Source organism: Argiope bruennichi, chromosome X2, assembly GCF_947563725.1.
Source record: "Argiope bruennichi chromosome X2, qqArgBrue1.1, whole genome shotgun sequence".
Classification (NCBI taxonomy): Eukaryota; Metazoa; Arthropoda; class Arachnida; order Araneae; family Araneidae; genus Argiope; species Argiope bruennichi.
Window position 1 is genome coordinate 75,066,669 of NC_079163.1, and position 20,728 is coordinate 75,087,396.

At 29.6% G+C, this 20,728-nt stretch overlaps 2 protein-coding genes across 2 annotated transcripts in view; one reads left to right on the forward strand and one right to left on the reverse strand.

Moving 5' to 3' along the window:
- Nucleotides 1-234: 234 nt before the first annotated feature.
- On the reverse strand, nt 235-2,703 carry LOC129960298 (uncharacterized). Its single transcript, XM_056073622.1, has one exon. It carries the CDS (start codon nt 2,556-2,558, stop codon nt 1,233-1,235), a length of 1,326 nt encoding a protein of 441 aa, XP_055929597.1. The 5' UTR covers nt 2,559-2,703; the 3' UTR covers nt 235-1,232.
- A 770-nt stretch (nt 2,704-3,473) lies between these two features.
- Nucleotides 3,474-20,728, forward strand: part of LOC129960193 (AP-3 complex subunit delta-1-like) — a 95,962-nt gene continuing 78,707 nt past the window's right edge. Inside the window, exon 1 of the mRNA XM_056073414.1 lies at nt 3,474-3,720. Within this exon, the coding sequence (XP_055929389.1) occupies nt 3,625-3,720 (96 nt within the window). The 5' untranslated portion in view covers nt 3,474-3,624. The remainder of the gene's footprint in view (nt 3,721-20,728) is intronic.

A 20,728-nucleotide genomic window follows, 5' to 3' on the forward strand; every position in this document is an offset into this window, starting at 1 on the left:
AGAGCACTCAGTAATTAAAAAAGTGAATAAATAAATAAATAAAAAAGATTCAACTTTTAATGCAAGAAAGAAACACATATAATATTTATTCTTATCTGAACTGTAATATTTGTCATAATAAATTAACATTGATATAAAAGAAATAAAAAATTTAACTTTATTTTCCTTGCTTTAATCATATTTTAATTTAAATATTTCTATAATTTATTTTTTAAGGAAAATAACGGCAGGAGGTTAAGTAATCTTTCTTGTACAATTATGGACCTTAAATAGTTTATTATTGTTTTGAGCTTAAAAAAATTACTTTTAGATCAGTAGTTGTCATCAGGAATGATTAATAAAATTATTGAACTGGGAAATGCCTTTCCTCTTTAATGACTTTTTTAAGGCACTGAAATGGTGACTAACCTAATGACACACATGCATTTACAGAAAATGCTGCAAAATTTCTCTGTTTCCTCCAAGAGTTGATTTCAAGTAAAATTTCTATTATTGCAATCATAATCTTGGAGCAGTTTCAGATCTATGCATAAAGGAGTTTAGTGTGCAGCAATACTAGTTTTCCTAAGCATATGTCTAGTCGACTTGTCTTAAGGATAAACCTCAGAATTATGAACAGGAGTTGCATGAAAGAAATGACTCTACAAACTTTCATATCATATCAATATAAGGATATCTAACCTATGAGATTCAACAAGTACGAGGTTATCAAATATGGTAGCTCTTTGGTGGAATCGGAATTTTTAATCTTCCATCCATGAAATTCCTCAATTATATACTTTGAGAAAAAAGCTTTTTGAGCTTAAGAAATTATGGTTATCCACACTTTTACTAGAATTATTATGAATTAACATTTGACCTAAAAATTTGTAAAATGAACACGCTTTAATCTTTTTCTGAAGCAATGAAAAAAAAAAATTATATATAAAAAAAATACTCTTCAAATTTTAAGCAAAATTTAATTTGTAAAATGACTAAAAAGTCAGCCCAAAAAATAATCATTATCCATTAATGCGTCATATGGATAGTGATCACAAATAATAAGTAACATATTGGATAATAAGTAAAACTCGCAGCATTTATTAATTTATTGCAGGGTCTGAAAGAAGTTGATAACAGTTAGGATATCTGAAGATTATTTGAAATCATACTATTTTATTTTTTAAAACTTTTTTTCCTATATAAACATTCTAAATACTTAAGCTAGCCTGATACTAGAAAAGCTAGCTAGCTTACAAGATACTTAAGCTAGCTAGATTTAGAAAATGATCAGCTAAAGCCATTCGAATATTTTCTATTTGAGGTCCTATTACTATATTGCAAGATAGTGGAATTGGTTGTTTAAAAGTATTTTCAGATTTTGCTATCCAACTGTCTAAGAAAATTTCATTATTCATTTCACATATATTATGCAGAACGCAACATGCTGCAATAACAGATGGCAAGACTTCTATGCTACAAATATTACCCTGGACCAAACACATCCATCTTGCTTTTAAACGTTTAAATGCAATTTCTATAGTATTATAAGCAAATGTGAACTTTTCATTAAAATTTTTTTCTTTTATTGAAGCTTCATTTAAGAAAGGCCCTAAAACCCAATGTGATTGTGGGTATGGTGTTCCAGCCAATATATAAATAGGGATCTTAATACCATATAGTTCTTTAAGTGTATCTGGGAAAAGATTATGATCCTGACCTTTCAGCCAAAGCATAGAATTAGTGAAAACTCTAGATTCATGAACACTTCCTGGCCATCCAATGTTGACATCCCAAAATTTATAGTTTGAATCCACAACACCTTGCAACAGTACTGAACGCTCTTTATTACTATTTATGTAATCACTTGCATTTTCTGGTAAGTTTAATGTATTAACAGGCACATGTATGGTTCCAATTACACCAGCGCATTGAGGAAATCCCCATTTATTTTCAAAGTCATTTATATTTCTTTCTAAAACAGATTTTTCAGGTACTTTTAAATACTGAGGCATGAGAGATTTTATGGCATCACAAACATTTTCAATAACAATTGCAACACTAGATTTTGAAATACCAAACAATCGTCCAATGTATGCATTACTCTTACCAGAAGCCATAGATATAAGAGCAATAGCAGTCTGTTTTTCTATTGTTATGTTCATTGTACTTTCTGCTTCTAGATAAGGCGAGAGATTTTTGACTAGCTTCATAAAATTATCCTTTCCCATTCTTACATATTTTAACCACTGATTGTGAGAAGAGGTTCCTTTTACTTTTTCCCACCAATACGGAGATGATCTGTGATGCTTTCGAACCATACATGGATGAAACAACATTTTCATAAGGAAAAACTGCTCTTGATTGAGATAAGAAAGTAACCTTCGTAGTTTTATTAAACTTTCTACTTGTGATTTGCTGCTCAAGTGTAACTGTTTAGTTGCACAATGTCGATGGCTTGCACGAAAAAATATCATTTTATAAATAAGAGCACAAAATATGGGACTCCAATTAGTCATGTTTTTACAGAAATTTCCCAAAGGCGAATTATATTTGTTTTCTCTATTATTCGAACACATTAGATTATATTGATAATTTTTCGAACTGTATGCTTAATTAAAAACCGCTTCATGTTAAATTGCCCTTATAATCGAAATAACAGATCTTCACACATTTTCACATTATTATTTTCTAATTTGAAAAACTACAGCTGGTTTGTTGTCTTGCCAATTTACGTTTCGGAATCTCTAGTGAAACCGCAATGCATACCGAATCCGAATAATTAACAATAACAATCATGGATTCTTGTGATTCAAAAATATTATATTAGTGTAATTAACATAACATTTTATTCATAAAATTTTTTCGTAATTTCAGTAGCTATAATATTGACAGAAAAATTTTAATGGACTATTCAGAGACAATTCAGGGATCCAAGGACGTAATACCAAAAATACAAGACGTATTTTCGTGAGTATTTTAGTATTTTTTATATTTTAAAATAGCGTCTAAATATATCCCGATTTGAAGAAGGATATATTAATTCTAGGAGAAATATTAATGCAATTTTTCAATCCTTCATCATTTATAAATGTTCACTTCATTAAATATGTTACTTAGACTTAAAAAACTCTTGAATGCAAATAAGTATTTCTCACTTTTTTTTATTTCAAGCAATTTTTTTTTACAATTGCACTTAATTTAGCATTTGAATAAAGAAAATGGAATGGAATTTTCTTTAGAGTGTTCCTCTAGTATGACGATTTTAATTAACACAGCATTCTTTGGCTTTCCAAATTTAAACTTTTGAATGAGAATTCAAAAAAAAAATTATTGATATTTTTATTCCAATTCTTTACATTTTTAATAAATTTTTTGTAAACTATTAGTGATGAGCGGTGACGTAAGTAAAAAGTTGTAAGAAATGAAATTAAAGATGGCGAAAGAATCACGTGAGAAGACAAGAGTTTGCAGCTTCATTTGACGTCACATCCGTTACGCTTAGCCGAAATAACAAGAGGAGTGAAAAGAGTTGTCTATTTAATCAAGTCTAGTTTTGTGTTTTCTTGAATCTGGATTGGGTTGTGATCTAATTTTCGTTCATGTGGCAATTTGCTAAGATATTAGTTTTTTTAATATTTTAAAATGGCTCTTCGTAAAGTGAAAGGAAATTTGGAAAGAATTTTTGATAAAAATTTGACCGATTTAGTTCGTGGAATACGAAATAATAAAGATAACGAAGTATGTAAATCCAAAAACTTTTAAGTGTAAACAAATTTGTTAAATTACTATTTGCTTAACATATCTAATTAAATTATGTAAAGAATGTATGCTAGATTGAATGAAATTTGTAGTAATTATGACTGATTACTTATGACATATTTTTCCCCCCCTTTAAATTTGTGGGTGAATGACATTAATGCTCGTGACATAAGAAATATAATCTTTCAGGATGCTAGTTTCAAACATATATATATTTAATATCTTTTCTATTAATTCTTTTTTTACTGTTTTTAATTTCGTTTCAATATTATTTTATTTCATTTGTGATATTGTACTTCGCTGCAGAGTTTTTATGCCTTTTATTTTAGGATTTAATATAAGAAGATAGAGATATTTTGTATTTCAGAAATTATTAAACAACCTATTTATATTTAAAAACACTTCTCCCTGGATTTGTAAAATTTTATGCTGAGAAATGAGTTGGAATTATAGCTTATTTTCTATTGAAACAATGTATAGTATAGTTATGTTTGTGTGCTCTTGTATTGTTGGCTAATTGAAATTCCAGTTGTTTCAAGTCCCACAAATTATCTGTTGACTTGTACTGCAGTTAAATAATCAGTTTATTATTAATAATTCGTATGCATCAGAAAATAACTGCATTACATATAAATGAAAACATATTTTTTTCGTCTTTTGAGATGCTTAATGTCTTAAAACTTGCTGAAATATTTGAAGTTGTTTTTAAAATATCTTTTTAATTTGAGGATGGTATCAAAGCGGCTTGCAGTTTTCTGGTTTAGTCACCATGTTAAGTTAATATATTTTATTTATAATAATAGATAGTAAATAAGTAACATGATCAGTTTGTTTCAATAGAAATTTTTCTTCCAGAAGTATGAAATGAAATATAAGAATTTAGAATATTTCTTTTTGTACTGTGATTTAATATTTTCAGTTTTACAAATTTGTATATTTTTAATTTAAATTATTTAAAGAGCGGATTTTTTTTTTCTTGCATTGAAAAAATAAATAGCTTAGTTATTACATAACTCTTATGTAAGGTATGTTTTAATGAACTTGATGGTTAAGTTTATTGAAGTGAATACGTTTTATAATTATTTCCTTGGAAATATAATCTAGGTATTCGTTAATTAAAAAAAATCACCTATGTAAAAAAATGCATTGGAATGGGTGGAAATTATGTGTTATATAAATATTCACTTTTTTAGTCCTGTTTATCAAAAGAATTTAATTAAAAATATTGGATGTTGAAATGCATTAATCTTACTAAAACTCATTTGATCATTTGTATATTAATACTGATTTGGAATCAACAACATCAGAAATTTTTAGATGGGTATATTGGAAGTTAAAAATATTTATTGTGAATTTTGACTTTTAGACGGTTGGTTGAAATTAAGCATATGCTTTTAAAACCAATCTCGACCATTAGCAGACTTGTTTGGGAATTTTCTAAGTATTTCTTTTTGGAAGAAATGAGTATCCCAATCAAATAGTAGTGTTCATAACATTTTATACATGTTTTTCATTAAATAAGTAAGGGTTGCAATTTTTTTAAACAGAATTGCAAAAATTCCTTCTTTAAAATTTTTTAAGTTACATAATGACAGGAGTAATAATTTTATATTTTGGTACTTGAATTTAACTGAAATTGCATTATGAATTTTAAAATAGGTTTTTTTTGCACGATATCAGTAGTAACTTAGTTTATTTCAAAAGAATGCTTTTAGACTTGTTATTGTTTGTTTGAAAAATTGTTTTTGTTTGTTTTTTATTCATAATTTTAAATGATGGTTTATTTTAAGAGTAATTTCCAACTAAAACGTTGGCACATCTGTTTTCTGAATATAATTATTATCAGTTATTTTAGGTATTTGCTTTTGTTAATAGCTTAGATACTTGTGTTTCATTTTATTATAAGTATAATAATAAGTAGAAAATTTAAAATAATTTACTTATTATTTAGTCCTATGTTTATTGTTTTTAAAGATTGGTAATTTAAGGTTTTGTTCTTCTGTGGGTATAGTTAAAAAGAAAAGGAGGTGGGGGTCATTTTATTTTCAATTTGAAATATTAGTTCATGTAATGAGTTTTGTAATTGTTATTGTTGTTGTCATGTCGATGCATACAGTGCTAGTACAAAAGATTAGAGTCCTCCAAAAGCCTTGGTGACAGATCTGCTAGTTCTGGAGCCCAATGGCTATGGAGATTTCGATTGGGGGTGCTCCAAGTTGAAAGAGGGAACTGATTATAGCCTGGCAGTCAAAAACATGATCTGGAGTTAGTTGCGAATGGGGACAGTACTTGCAGATGAGATAGGATTTTATATTGGTTCGCGAGATCTTCATGCCCTTGAAATGCTCAGTACGTAGCCTAGCTTTTGTAGAGGAAAGGTTTCCTGGGCAGTTTAGATCGGAGATTATTGCCTTGCTAAGATGCTGGTTATAGTTCCTTCGCCTGGCGGCAGCATTCGCATCTGCACAGGTGACTACTCGAGGTTGGTCTTCGTCACATGCTTCCTTTTCAAGGGCATCTGCACATTCGTTCCCCTCAATTCCAATATGAGCTGGGATCCACTGGAGAGTGCAAGATATATTTAGTAAATGGAGAAGGGTATTAATTTCTTGCGTTATTGTTGTTTTGCCATTATGTATGGCTTCAAGTGCTGATTTTGAGTCTGAGAAAATCACAATTTCTTTTATTGAATCGTTTAGAGAATGAGAGCGAAAATGGGTAAGAAACTCTGTAATAGCGATTAATTCACTTGTGAAGTTTGAAGCAATTTGGCCAGTGGGTATTTTTAATTTGACGTTATATCCTAAGGGGTAAATGATGGAGATGCCAGCACCACCTCTGTTACAGTCAATATCAGAGGAACCATCTGTGTAGGCTATAGTGCTGTTTTCACTGGAAGTGTCTTCACCTTTTTGTAATAAAACTTAGGTTGGTTCTTTCTTAGAGCATGGTTCCAGTAGGTTAGTATTGATTTTAGTATTTAAAGGGGGCTTGGAAGGAAAAAGTGGGTCTTGAGTAATGTCCAGAGAGGAGTGATCAAGATATAATATTTATTAAGAGATTTTATTGACATGAGCATAGTTTATTTCATCTGTTGTTTAGATATATATTGATATGAATTCAGGCATTGCATTTGCAGATTGTTAAAATTTTATCCCATGTATATTTTTAGAATTTACAGAAAAAATTAATTGTTGCAGAAATGTTGTAATTTCATAAATTTGATTGTTTTTTCCTCCCAGAATATTATAATTACTTTTCATAAACATTAATAGTGCTTTTTTAAGATCTTCATAGTATTTTTAAAGTTAGTTATTTTCTGTTTTATCTACAAAAGTGTTTTTCTTATTAATAAAATTCCTTGTATCTGTTATCAGTTTCATTGCAAAACAATGAAGTGTTTTCTTTTCTGGTTTACATTTTTTTTTTCTGTTGTAAGTTTGAGTTTATTAGATAATAATTCTGAATTAGTGTCTTATTAAATTTGAAAAAGATATGATATTTTTTTTATTTTTTTTTTAAAGTTTTCAACCAGTATTTTTACTGTATATTGTTATATTAATACTTGCTTTGCTTAAAGTGTATTATTTCTGGCTCTAAATTGGTTTTCATATAATTCTTATATAAAATTCTTTTTATCATTTATATAATAATTTTTCCTATTGGAAATTCTAGAGTATTTCAGATAGTTTCAAATTTCAATTGACGATGAAGTGTGGACTAAGTTGTGTGATGTTTTTCTCTTGGGAGGAGGGGGAATATATATATTTAACATTTTTAATAATTCACTTGAACATCTGTTAATTATTTTTAATCTGAAGTTTGTATTTCCTAATCAAAGAACAAGATAAATTTACTAGTGGAATATCTGTTAGAAAGATTATTATCATATTATTATTGATCCATCTTCAAAAGCTGTTTATTATTATACCATATTTTATGATGGTTGGGTTATGTCATTTTTTAAAAAAACGGGGAATTTGGTCCACATTTTGTATCAAAGCTCTTAAAATTGATTTTATTTAATACTGTAACTTCATATGCAGTTTAAATTGTGAAAGTTAAATTATAACCTTAAATGATGAAGACTAAAAATAATTTTAATCTTATAAGATGAAAAGTGCAACAGGTATAAAAGCTAATAGTGAATGCTGTATTACAATAAACTACTAATAGTCAATGGCCTATTTTTAAAAACATACTGTACTAATAATTTTGTTCTTTGCTATCTGTATAATTTTTTTCTTGAAAATTAATGAATATTTAACTTACCTGTCATTACTCGCAATCATTATTGGATTTTATTCAGTGTTGTACTAAATTCATTTTCTGATCATCATTAGAGGGAAGAAGTGCTTCTTTACTGACTTGAAAAATAAATAAATATGGAATAGAGAAATGTTACATCCATCATGAAGTTTGAACTTTATGCCATCAAATTATCATTTATTTGTATTTTCACGGTTTACTTTAAATAGCAAAATTTACACTAATAATAATGCTGTGAGATTGCATTAGATTTAATTCTTTTATTGATCAGGACCAGAAGTTCTTGGAATGTAGGGTAAAGAAGTTGCAAAAGAGTTGGTTGGTTGTTATTGGAAAAAATTTAGTTTGTTGAGAGAGAAAGAAAAGCAATTTCCTACCAATGTAATATGATGCTGAACTGTTAAGCTCCTATTAACATTGAATGTTCATCTGGTTTTTATTGTTGCAATTGCGGTATAATCAATTTTGAACAGGTGGTCTCATTTTTTGATAACCATTCATTTTGTTTTTATCTCGCATGCCATTCAAGGTTTTAAAAAAACCTGCATCACAGGCAGAACATCACAGAATCTGCAGCTGAATACTGATAGATTCAATATTGTTATTCATTATAGTGTCATATGCAAATTGGACTTTCCTTAATAAAAACCTGTGAAGGGAACTTATTTTTTCTCTTCCCATCTATTGGTTCCACTGTCTTTGTTCCTTGGAAATTATGAATTTACAAGGGCACAACCAGAAGTCTTGTGTTTGTAAATATTTTTAAAACAATTTTCAATGCACATACAATCCATTAAAAAAGTAAGCAGTTGCATATTAAGGCTCATAATTGTCAAATATTGAAATTAAGCAAAAAATGAGTCATTTTATACATTAATGTGGGTCTTTAAATGCATGTAAAATCACATAATTGTGAGGGACCATCTTCATATTTATTTTCATGTTTTCAGATTTTTGAATTACAATCTCAGTCTTTCTTTTTTAAACGATTCTTCACATTCTGAACTCTCCAAATACCAAATTTTAGGTAATTTAGCTTAATTGATTTAGAAAAAACATCTAAGAGAATGGCTCAAAATGCACAAAAAGGTTGTTAGTTAAAACTCTTCTTTACATTTTATGTTACATTCGTTGGTTTGATGATTTAACCATAAGTCTTTCAGCAGTTCTTAAAATGATGCGTGCCGAAAGCATATATTTTACTTATCAAAATAATGCAATGCAATAAAAGCAAAACACGTATAAAAATCAGAATTAAAAAAAAAATCGTTTTTATTTTCATGTTCATTGTTAAAATAAATTAAGAAAAGATAATAAATATTAACGAAAGCTTTTTGTATTTTATATTTGTCTTTATCCATAAATAAACTTCAGATATATCAATTTTAAGTTTTCTCCTTTATTTTCAATATACAGGTTGTCCCAAAAAAAGTGAAACAAGGAATTATTTTCTTAACTATTGCAACTTAATTTCTTAAGTATGGCTTCCATTTGCCAAGTTTTATCATATAAAATAGCAAAATATATAAAATTAATTTAGCTTCTCTAGAGAAGAACAATAAAAAGTTATGATTTTTATAGGGGTCCTATAGTATAGCAAGTCGCTGAATAAATTTTCTTTCACTTATTTATACAATACAAAGTTTCGTACTTCTTTCTATAAAATTCACCGCGATAATTAAAGGCAAATGTGGATGTTTGAGCGAGACTTACGTTGTAATTTTCAGGATACTATACATATCGTACTAGATTATTAAAAGGGTCGAATGAGAAAATAATAAGCTTTGTTAATTTTCATTAATTTTTTAAAAATGGTCAGATGATATATTAATTGAAATGCTTAAATACTTATTCAATATGAACGCCTTCGATACCTTTACAAAATTGTATTCTTTTAACAATGCTTGCGCATATACGATCGAGCTCATCACTTGTGACTTTAAAGACAGGCTTTTTGAATTTTTCTGCAAAGATCCACAGAGTGAGTAATGCCAGAGCCAGTTTATCATGGTTGTCACGCAACTGGGAAACCTGGAAAACCCGAAAAAACACCGGGAACTTAAAAATCGACAGAAAAAAAAACAGGGTAATTTGAAAATTTTCTTAAAAATCGAGAAAATACAGAGAATTTTAAGTTTCTTTTAAAAATTTTAATTTTAACGATTAAGTTAATTAAGGAATTTTAAGTTATTTTTTTTCCATCTAAAAAAAATGCAGATTTTTAAAGATTGCAAGAATAAACATCACAGTCATAGTTTTCTCAAACGAAGAAATACCATTCGCGATTGTGCAATGAAGAAACACACCCATTTTCTACTCTCCCCCCTCTTTTTTTTTTTTGTATAGATCAATCCAGTTTCGATTTGTAAACCGTTGTTCTTTTTCCTCGATATTCCCGAATTGCAGCTAATGAGCATGCGTGAGACTTCTCTAACTGCGTGAAAGAATAAAATGCGTTTCTTTGGCGGGAACATTCAACCTGCGGAAAGTTAAGGTTTAGTCTACTATACTTTAATTTGTTCAGTGGTTTGTTTCGGGGCCTCCGAGAACGAAAAGAGCATTAAGTTTTATAGAAGAGAAAGCACTCTTGTTGGAGGCCCCGGTACTTTTCGCTTTGTAAGAAGGTAAGTCTGGGAATACGGAAAAAACAGGCACTTACTATAGTCATGCCAAAATAGGAAAACGTACAAGACTACGGGACAGTTTTAAAGAATCATCACTGATTGGACTTAGTATCTAAAAGGAATGCAGGTTAAGATAACACGTCAAATTTAATGCCCGAAACTAAACCGTTTTCGAACATTTTAGTTCAAGAACAATAATTTAAAGCTGAATTTTTATGGGAATTAAAACTTGATGCATCATATTCTTTCTTTAATGCATTCAATGATATATCGGACATATTTTCACATGTGTTCACTGAAAGTGAAATTGCTCAAAAATTAGGCCGTACAAAATTGTATCTTTTTCGTTAAGGGTTAGCTCTATGAAACTGATGGCTGAAAAATCTGCTGAAATAGATGCCCAAATGCATGAATTGACAAAAATGAATAAATTTTGACAAAGTAATCTTGCTTTAGTTTTTTTTAAGTAATCTGTAAACGATTTGTATCATAACAAAAATATTTTTTTGTTTGTTTGTTTTATTTCACTCGACTCCTTAATGTTTTGTGCAGTTTACAGTTAAAGAGTATGAGGAGTAACATATCCCCCCCCCCTTAATATATAAATTTTGTCTTGCTAAATTCCAGATAATAAATAAAGAAAAATTGTCTTTTTTTGTGTATAAATATAAACCTTCTTTTAATATGCTATTATTTTGAAAAATGTTAAATTGTTTCCTTTCCTTGCTTTTTCTACTCCTTAAAACCATATTCCATTATAACTAGCACATGAGTGCTATTTGTGCATTTCCTTATATCTTAAATATACGTAAAAGGAAAACACAGGATTTTTTTTTTCCAGATTTGAGTGCAACCCTGTTTATTCATTCAGATATAATTCCTATCATAAGTAGCTAAATAGTTGAGTAGCTAAATCCAACCACTGTAGTACTGAATAAAAACTACCAAAGAGTTTCTAAAATTACCATACCACACATTTATAGAAAATTGCCACTGATGATAAATCTCTTGTACGAAAAATTACTTTTGCAACTACAGTACACTCCCGATTATCCGCGGAATTGGGTGGCGCGGCCGCCGCGGATAACAAAAATCGCGGATAATCCGAAAAAAGCTAAAAACGGGTATAGCAAAAAAGAAAACAGTCATTCCAACTTTGAGAAATCGTTTTATGTTCAATGAAACCTAAAATAAACAGCAGGAAATGTTTAACTAACGCTTAATATTTTAGTATATCACTCAAAACTAACCTAAAATGCGTTTTTTTAACGAAAACAGAAAAGTGCTTAGTATTTACGAGAAGCGTCAAGGATGCACAGAAAAATTAGTACATATGTACTGTTTTAATACTGTAATGTATTATGTAATTACAAAAGCATAACTGTAAAACTGCACCTTTTTAAAAAAATCAGTCAAAAAAAAAAAAAAAAAAAAAAACCTTTGTGCGGCAGGCGCGGATAATCCGCACCGCGGATAACCCGCACGCGGATAATCGGGAGTCTACTGTATCAAAATCCATAGTTTTAAAAATTCATATTTGTCTCAATTAAAGCCAACATTCGCTCTCTCAAATTGCATTTTTCAGAAAAGGATTTGAGTAGAGTAGGGTACATTTTTCAAAAGGATTGAGTAAGGTAGGGTACAATTGTAAAATTTTAGACGTCGATAGTGTAGTTGCCTATATAACTGTTGTAAAAATCTGTTAACTCAGAGAAGGCTATATGGATGTCAGTAATTACATTGAAATATTCTCGACATTGTCGGTTTTAGAATGTTAAGTTTGGAATTGAATATTCGTATATTAGAATGAAGTTAACTTGAAAAATAAGCCAAAATGTCAATTTCTGTACACATACAACACTTCATTTACCCCGTTCCTTTCCGGGTTAGTAAGGATCTTGTAGTTTATAATCAATAAACCCTTGTAAATACACTTTCTAGAATCATCCCGGAAATTCGAAAACGACGTTTGTATTCTACAACTAGACCGGCATTGCGATTGCTTACTTTATAAATAGTCAGTATATTCAAATGTGCCTTGTTACTAAATGTCATTCTTTTAAAAAGCGCATATGCGCGAGCAAAGAATTGTGTTTTGTTGCTGAGCATTTTAGTACTTCTCCGAGATTTTAATTCAGTTTCTTTTCTTTTATGAATTTTATAAAGTCGCAACTGTCTACCAATGAAAGTGAGCAACATTATGCAAAATTAGCAAATTTCTTTGAAGTTAATGATGATCGGATGGTGTACTATTGGACAAATGAGTTTTCCTCAACTGAATAAATTTGCAATTCTGAAATTAATATTTTCATCTATATTTGTGAATAGTCCCTTTAAATTAAAAAAAGTATATCTGTAAATTTTGTAGATAAATGTGAAACTTTATGTGCATAGATGGATGCAAGAGAAACATTTTACTAATTGATTTTTTTTTCCTTTACATTTCGGGGGACGTATTAATTTTTTAAAAAAACTTTTTACTATCGGCCACCTCAACAACCAAAATGTTTCCATACAATTGCCCACCCTATTTAATGAAACTTTGTAATTAGAGGTATATGTCTAGATGCAATACTTGTGGAAATAAATATTGCGCTTTTTTTTTTTTTTTGACACCCAGTATAAAATCAGATTTACGATGGTCGCATGATTCAATATATCTTTCTTTATATTATCCAGATTAAAAAAGTAATCGAATGTCCTGAAAAACTTCGATGGTTAATATAATTTTTTTTTTTTTTTTATTACCAGAATAATCTTTAGACTAGCTGAAAAATGATAATTATGCGATTCTTTTGAAAAACTTCTTAATTATAAAAATTATATTTCTTACAGTTCTTTTCGAACGAAAATTAAAATCAAGTTTGAAAAATTTTGATGTGCCTCTTACTGATTTTTTTAGCAGAAAGACCTATGAATAATGTGATTATAAATCTTAAAAATTTCTATTTCATTTTTAAAGATAAAAGTATGCTTAAATATGACAATATTTGATCCACTTGTAGTTTCATTATTTTACTTCATTCGTTCGTATTTTTACTTATTCTTTCCTTTCTGTATTCGCTCTCTTTTTTTATCAAATTCTCCAAAAACCTCCTTTCATTGTTTTATAATTCAGTGACTTTGTAGAAATCTCCCTATTTAGTTCAGTATGCTTAAAAACTATTTCGTTCGAATGTCAGCAAAAGCAAATACATTTGCCCAATCGATTATTCGATTCTTTTCTGCTTTTAAAGGAAATTGTTAAATCAATCCATAATTGTTAATCTGAAGTAATATCCAACAATCTAATTTATTTTTTATTTCATTTTGACAATCTTTTCCTCCTATAGCTAATATGTTTAAATTACCATGACCGCTCGAAAAAATGTGGGAAAGACCGCATTTAGAATTTCGCTATATATCTTCCGGGATTATTGAGGAAGGAAGGGGAAGGAAAAAAAAAAAAAAAAAAAAAAAAAAAAAGGAAAAGCCGAAATTTCGCAAAGCGATGTTTTTCTGTTTTCATATATAATAACTAAAATTATAAAATATTTTAAATTAAAAAAATGCAAACTTTTTATTTATCACGTTGCAGTTTAATCTAAAACAAGAACTCTTATAACCGGTTCATTATATTTAAAGATGTCTAATAAAACTACAGCCTAATTCTAAGCAGGAAACAACAACAACAACAACAACAAAAAAAAATACCCTGTCGCAGAGAAGTGTTGGATTTTATTTGATTTCGGAAAAATTTAATCTGCTAGTTTGGATTTTGTCATTTGAAAAAACTGAATTAGTACGAAGTTTAATATGAAAACAACTTGTTACAAAATTACATTATAAGCAAAAGAGAAATAGGGAAAATACCTTCGCTTGATTTCATTCTTATCTTAACCTCAAAAAGGGGAAAAAGAAATTTTCTTAATAAAATAATATTGTCTTGCCGAGGAAGCTTTCTTATTAATTTCGTTCTAAAAGAGTCTCTTATTTTCTAATAGGAAGATAAATTTTTTCATAGGTGGATTTTTTTTTCTCTCTCTCTCCCATTTCTAGAAACTTGAATGATAATTATTTCGTGAAATAAATTAAAACTAACCAGAAACTATTTCATTGATTGAAAGCCTGCATTTTTGCTTATTTTGTTATTGCCAGTTTTAAATTTTGTATGATTCGAAAATATTTTGTAAGAACAACCGTGAAACTTCACACATGGTTTGAAATTTTTGAAAGCGATGTGACAAGGGTTTTAAATCTTTCTAAACTTTGCCAGGTATGGATATTTTTTCTGAAATTGTTGTATTTGTTTGACATTTTCTTCAATAATTTTTTCCTTTCCATCATATAATACCAACAGATTTCCTGTCACGTGTGTCATTTGTGTTGAAACGCGACCTGCTTCATTCGCATTCAAAATCCCTTCGAAAGAATAAAAAAACTTTTTTTTTTAAAATTTTATTTTAAAAAAGTTGACTTTTTTTGGGGGGAGGATTTTCAGCTTCTTTATATATGTTTTTCTTGCTTGTAGATTGAAAATGACTAATGTAACATTTACGAGGTGTTGCTTCACTATGAGAAATTCCACGATTAAAATTTATTAATGCAATAATTAATTTTTTTCCAATTGCATTTTTTAAATTATTAAAATGATTTGGTATAGTTGTAGCTACTTGACCTCTGATAATTTATGTGGCATTAGAACACCATGCGATCTAAATCAGGTAGTTCATTATTGCATTGCCCCGGGACAGTAGACGATAATGGGGCCTTCCTCTATATTTCTCCCAATATCAATCGCTTTTTCTAGTTATGGTTGATCATTTTATTAAGAATTTAAGTGGCTTAATACACTTTACCTGAAGAAAAAGTTTTCGATAAATATCTTTGATTTATCTCCTTGATAATGTCTTTTATTTTTTATTCCTGTAAAGTCATTAAAAATGTAGTATCCGAAGCTATTTGATATACAGAGCGTAATATGAAACATATGCAATATAATTAAAGTAAAATATATGCTAGAAAATTATTGAGTATACTATTTTTTTTTTTTTTCATTTGGATTACAAAAATCTGTTTATAACCATCTAGAAATCAACTCATTATTATATCAAGGTTAATTTTTGTGAGTTTAATGATATATTTCTAATGAAAAATAAACTTTATTTATGATTAGATAATTTCTCTGTTGAAAAATGAAAATATAATTTGCGAAGTAAAAATTTTGAATTAAAAAAATCTACAATATAAAAAAAATCGGTAATTTGTTTTTTAATTCACTCGTTAATTTGTTTTTTAATTTAATCACGAGCCTTTCAGCTCGCCCCCCTCCCGATACCGCCGTCATCTTAATTATGGCTCGGATTGTGTGAAATTATTGGACCTTTGAAATAACTTCAAGAATACGTTATGCCACTTATTTAAGAGACTTTTAAAAACGTAGAATAGTACTTCCAGCAGGTTGGAGCATTTCGTAATTATCTAGATGATAGAACTTGCCTTGATGGAATTCTGATGACTAGAAAATTCGAACGAAGGAGCGATATTGATTCCTTCCTCCCTACACATTTACGAGATGTCATCCCCGATGGATATCTTGTTGTGATGCATTGAAACTTAATGTGTTTGGCTAAACATTAAAGTAATAATTAACGAGTTGAGGGCATCTATTGAAAGACTTTGTAGTGAATAGCTTATAAGCCAGTTAACAACTATGCTGCACGGGCAATTGCTTTTGTATCATGGTCATGTTACTGGACTACTAACCGCAAGGTCCCAGGTTCTATCCTCGCTCATCACAATCCGCTACATTGATGACCTCGCGCGATGAACTTTCAATCTTCGTTCAGCTGTAGTGGTGCCATCTACCCGCAACCAAAGTCATCAGACTCACTTGACGCAGCAATCTCTCACCCACACACGCTCGCCATAACGCTTTGCGCTACTCAAATGGGTGCAGGCGCATTAGAATCAACAGTCATATTGTTCGTCTCACCTCCGACTCACTGGAGGGAGACTCTGTATTGAATAGCTTATAAGCCAGTTAACAACTACGCTGCACGGACAATTGCTTTTGTATCATAGTCATGTTACTGGACTGCTTACCACAAGGTCCCAGGTTCTATCCTCGCTCATATCAATTTCGCCACAACGTAATGCCCAAATATCATTTCTTATGCTTCGTGCCGTTTGCATTTTCGATCGGATTTTATCAGTAGCGCTTTACTATAAGCAGTTTTCTACCTATAATTCGTTTCCGATTAATAAGATTCTACAATTTATTTATTAGAATTAGAAAACTTTGTTATTGATTATGCAATATTAATTTAAAGTGTGTATACATTTCATGATATACCCTGTATTTGGTAACGTAGTTTTTGTCGAATGGCATGAAAGCTTTAATCAGTGAAATTTCAAAAAGAGGTTGTACTGATGTTTATATTTCATAGTAGTTTTTATTATTTGCGTCTCCAAAACATGATTTCATTGGCAATCTTGGTTAGATCAAGGTTAGCACTTTCTTTTAACTGATTTCAGGCGTTTGTTGGTTGATTCGGTAGTTGCATTTATATGCAGTGTGTTGCTGGAAAATAATTTCCGGCTAATTGATATTTTATGTTTCAGTTTTAAATTAGATGGTGATTAATCATTGAGCTGATAGATCGGATGTCTTCTATTGTTTCTGTATTAAGTTTCATAAGCGGATTAATGGGCAAAAATTTAGTGCTTTTGTGCTCTTCAGAATTCTTTAAAATTCTACTTATTCGAAATAGTTTAATGTTTTTTAAAGATAATGGATAATATTTAAATATCGTGTTGTTGCATAATAAACGTTCGTACATAAAATATCACTGGGAAGGGACAATTGAATCAGCAGCATCATTTTAATTGTGATATAACGGCTTTTTAAAACAGTACAAATTTAAATAATGGGAAGTATTTAGTTGCTTATGCTTCTTTGACATTTGAATACGGTTATTGCGACATTGGAAAATGTTTTTAAGTCAAAATGTATACTTGTCATCTGATTTTTAATTTTGCTGCTGAAATATCATTCGTGGAAGTCTATTTCTTCCTGCCTGCAAGTATCGAAACATTTTCAACTTTTTTATTACCAGAGACGATTTAGCTTCGTTTTAGGAAACACCTTTGCACAATCAGTGCTATAGGGAGACAAAATGGTTTTTGAATGTCATGAAAATGTATGTGTATGAAATTTTGTAAAGATAAATAATTATTTGGAAACTGATTCACCTTCAGAATTCGAAAGATTTGCTGAATTAAAAAAACAGAAACAGGAAGATTAGTTAGTGTTAATTACTTGATATCGTGTAAGTGGAACACAGTTTTTCCTACTGATTCATGTCATTTAATATTGGATTAGACAAGCAAGGTAGATGTATATAACATGCGGAAGTGTCTAGACAGCCGTTTAGTGTTGTTTTACAGTTCGTAAGAACATGCAGATTTTATTTATGTGACGAAATTTCTGTATTAGCTTACTGTGAATGAACGAGGCTATTAGAAGAAATATTTGCAGTGCAAAATTAAGTGATTGGATTATGTTCGCATCCATACTTCTAAAACGGAAACTGTCAATACTATTACAAATATTGTGGATGTTAAATAATATGAATTGCGCCTGAATAAATATATGTATAAAAATTTAAATATGGCAATAGCTGTAAAATGAAAGTCTGAAAATTCATATATGCTATCAATGATCAATAAAACTAATATCACATTGTGTGCTGCACATTTTTTAAGGTTAGTGAGTGAAGCATTATTAACCCTCCGCATGCTTATTCTGCGTTTTCCGCGGGTTGGCAATCAGTCCCTTTTCTGTTGCATCCCGTGTTTTTCGCAGTTTGGAGTGTTTATTTTTACGATAAGAGATTTTTATTATGTAATATTATTATCGTGTAACATATAGTATCAGTTCACTTTGTTTGAAAAATATTTGAACTTATTTGCAAGCAACATATCTAAATAGCAATTTAAAAAAAAAATACGCAGTCAGAGGAGTAAGGCTTGTATTTTATGACGCGGACATTATTTCCCAACTAAAATACTTCGATTCTCCTGTAATTCTAAGGTGTTTTTTCTCTCTCTCGAGTGTAATATTATAAGAGATAAACTAGATTCAATTTGAAAACAATACCTTTTATTTACGAAAATTATTCGTTCATTAATTGGAAGTTAGCAAAATCGCTTTTCTGTGATTATACTAGATTTGTTTTTTTCTTTCTGTTTTTGAAGAATATTTGAGTATATGGATATCGTAGTTTTGAATCGTTGTCAGTTGAATGAGGACATCCTGGATTCTTCACTACACAACTCATTTTGTGAATCACGATTAGTTTAATTAGTATAGGCTGCAAGTGTACAATCTATTTCTGGCAATGTCTAGGTTTATAAAATCATTTTTCTTTAAAGCCTGGCATATTTCATGTATTTTAAACAAGTAGTTTTTCAATTTTTATGTTTAATAAAGTTTGTTATTCTTTCATATTTAAGTTTTCAGTCAGAGAAAGAGATTGTGATTTAATTACCTTTCTTTAACACGTTCGCGGAAATGAATGTTATAGTATTCATTGTCATTATAATATAAAATGGCGAATAATATAACATTCATATTTATAAACCACATTATCATGCATTTAATTCTTATAAAATCTGACTATTTTGAAATTAATACGCGGTTTTAAAGTAATAACAAAATGAAAATAATCAACCAGTTAACCGTATCTTTTTTTCCCCGCCTACTCTTGACACATTTTTTAAACATATTTCTGTATAAAAATTACCGTACCGTATAAAAATTAACTGAGCGGTTTTAAGGATCGGTAATTTTTAATGCTTTTGAAATTGATCGGACCTAATATACATGATGATAAATTCAATTTATTCTGCTCTTTATTTCTCTTTTTATTTCAACTCCTAAATAGACGATACTTTTCCTTTCGAGAATGTGCTGTCCTACTTATTCAACAAAGAATGCATAGAATATTTGAGGTATTTGTGAATGACCTACAAATAGTGTGAAGGTTAGATTTTTAGCGCCTCTTAACTTCAAAGGTAAAAGTACTTAAGCGTTGCGTAAATCTTCACTTTTCCCGAGCCCCAATAAATTGCTGAATTAGCAAAAGTGAAAGGAATCTTATTTTCGAAAATATGCAAGCTCGCCATGGGTGAATTTTAACGCACTCTTTTTTTTTACGTTTGATGCTTGGCATATAACACGTACCGCCTTTGCGTGTGATATTTCTACTATTGTTATGGATTGGATGTATTCAAAATATCACCAAAAGATTAAATTTATTTTTCATTATTTAAGAAATTTTGTCCGATTACTACTCTTTAAGATATCTCTGCACTTCCAGTCAACTTATATATTGTGAAATAAGTTGTATGAAATTTTCAAAATTTTTGCAAAATTGATTGGGGAAAAACTCAAAACTATTTCATCAATTGTGATCGCGTATAAATAAAAGTTAGCTACTTTTCCATGACACATGCTCAATTCAAAATGTTATGCAGACGCACGTTGAGGGCGCTGCTATCATCACCAAGGTGTGATAGTGGCGCGAAGCAAAATGCAGAAACGCATGCATTTCGCTTTTGTTATCACAGAAACACCTATCATTGATCAACTCGGAAGGCTCAAAGGGTCTGTAAATCTGAGGTTCGAACTCAGAACGGATATTGATGAATTTAAATTGAAATTACGTAGTTTATTTAAAAGTTTGCTCACAATCACTGAAGCATAAAGAATATTTTAGTGAAAGTTTTTTTACTATTACAGTCGGTTTTTAACGTTAATTTTCGTAGATCTGCTAATATAATGTATATAAAACTGGATGCCCACTTGAATCATTCTCAATATCGTTAGAGATAGGCATTTATTTCCGGTTGAAAAATTGCTGTCGATAGCAAATATTTATTTAAGCCAATAAAAGCATTACAGGAAAAGTTAAAATCGAAATTTTCATACAACCCTTGGACTTTAATGTCAAAAATATATAGCTAAATATGATTAATGTTTAAAAAATCCTCTCTTTTGTGACCGAAACTGACCAAATAATAAAACTTTGGGCATCACTATTTTGGATATT

Bases quoted from the DNA above. Each gene is read 5' to 3' on its own strand.
- LOC129960298 (XM_056073622.1), bottom strand. From the start codon at position 2,558: ATGTGTTCGAATAATAGAGAAAACAAATATAATTCGCCTTTGGGAAAT.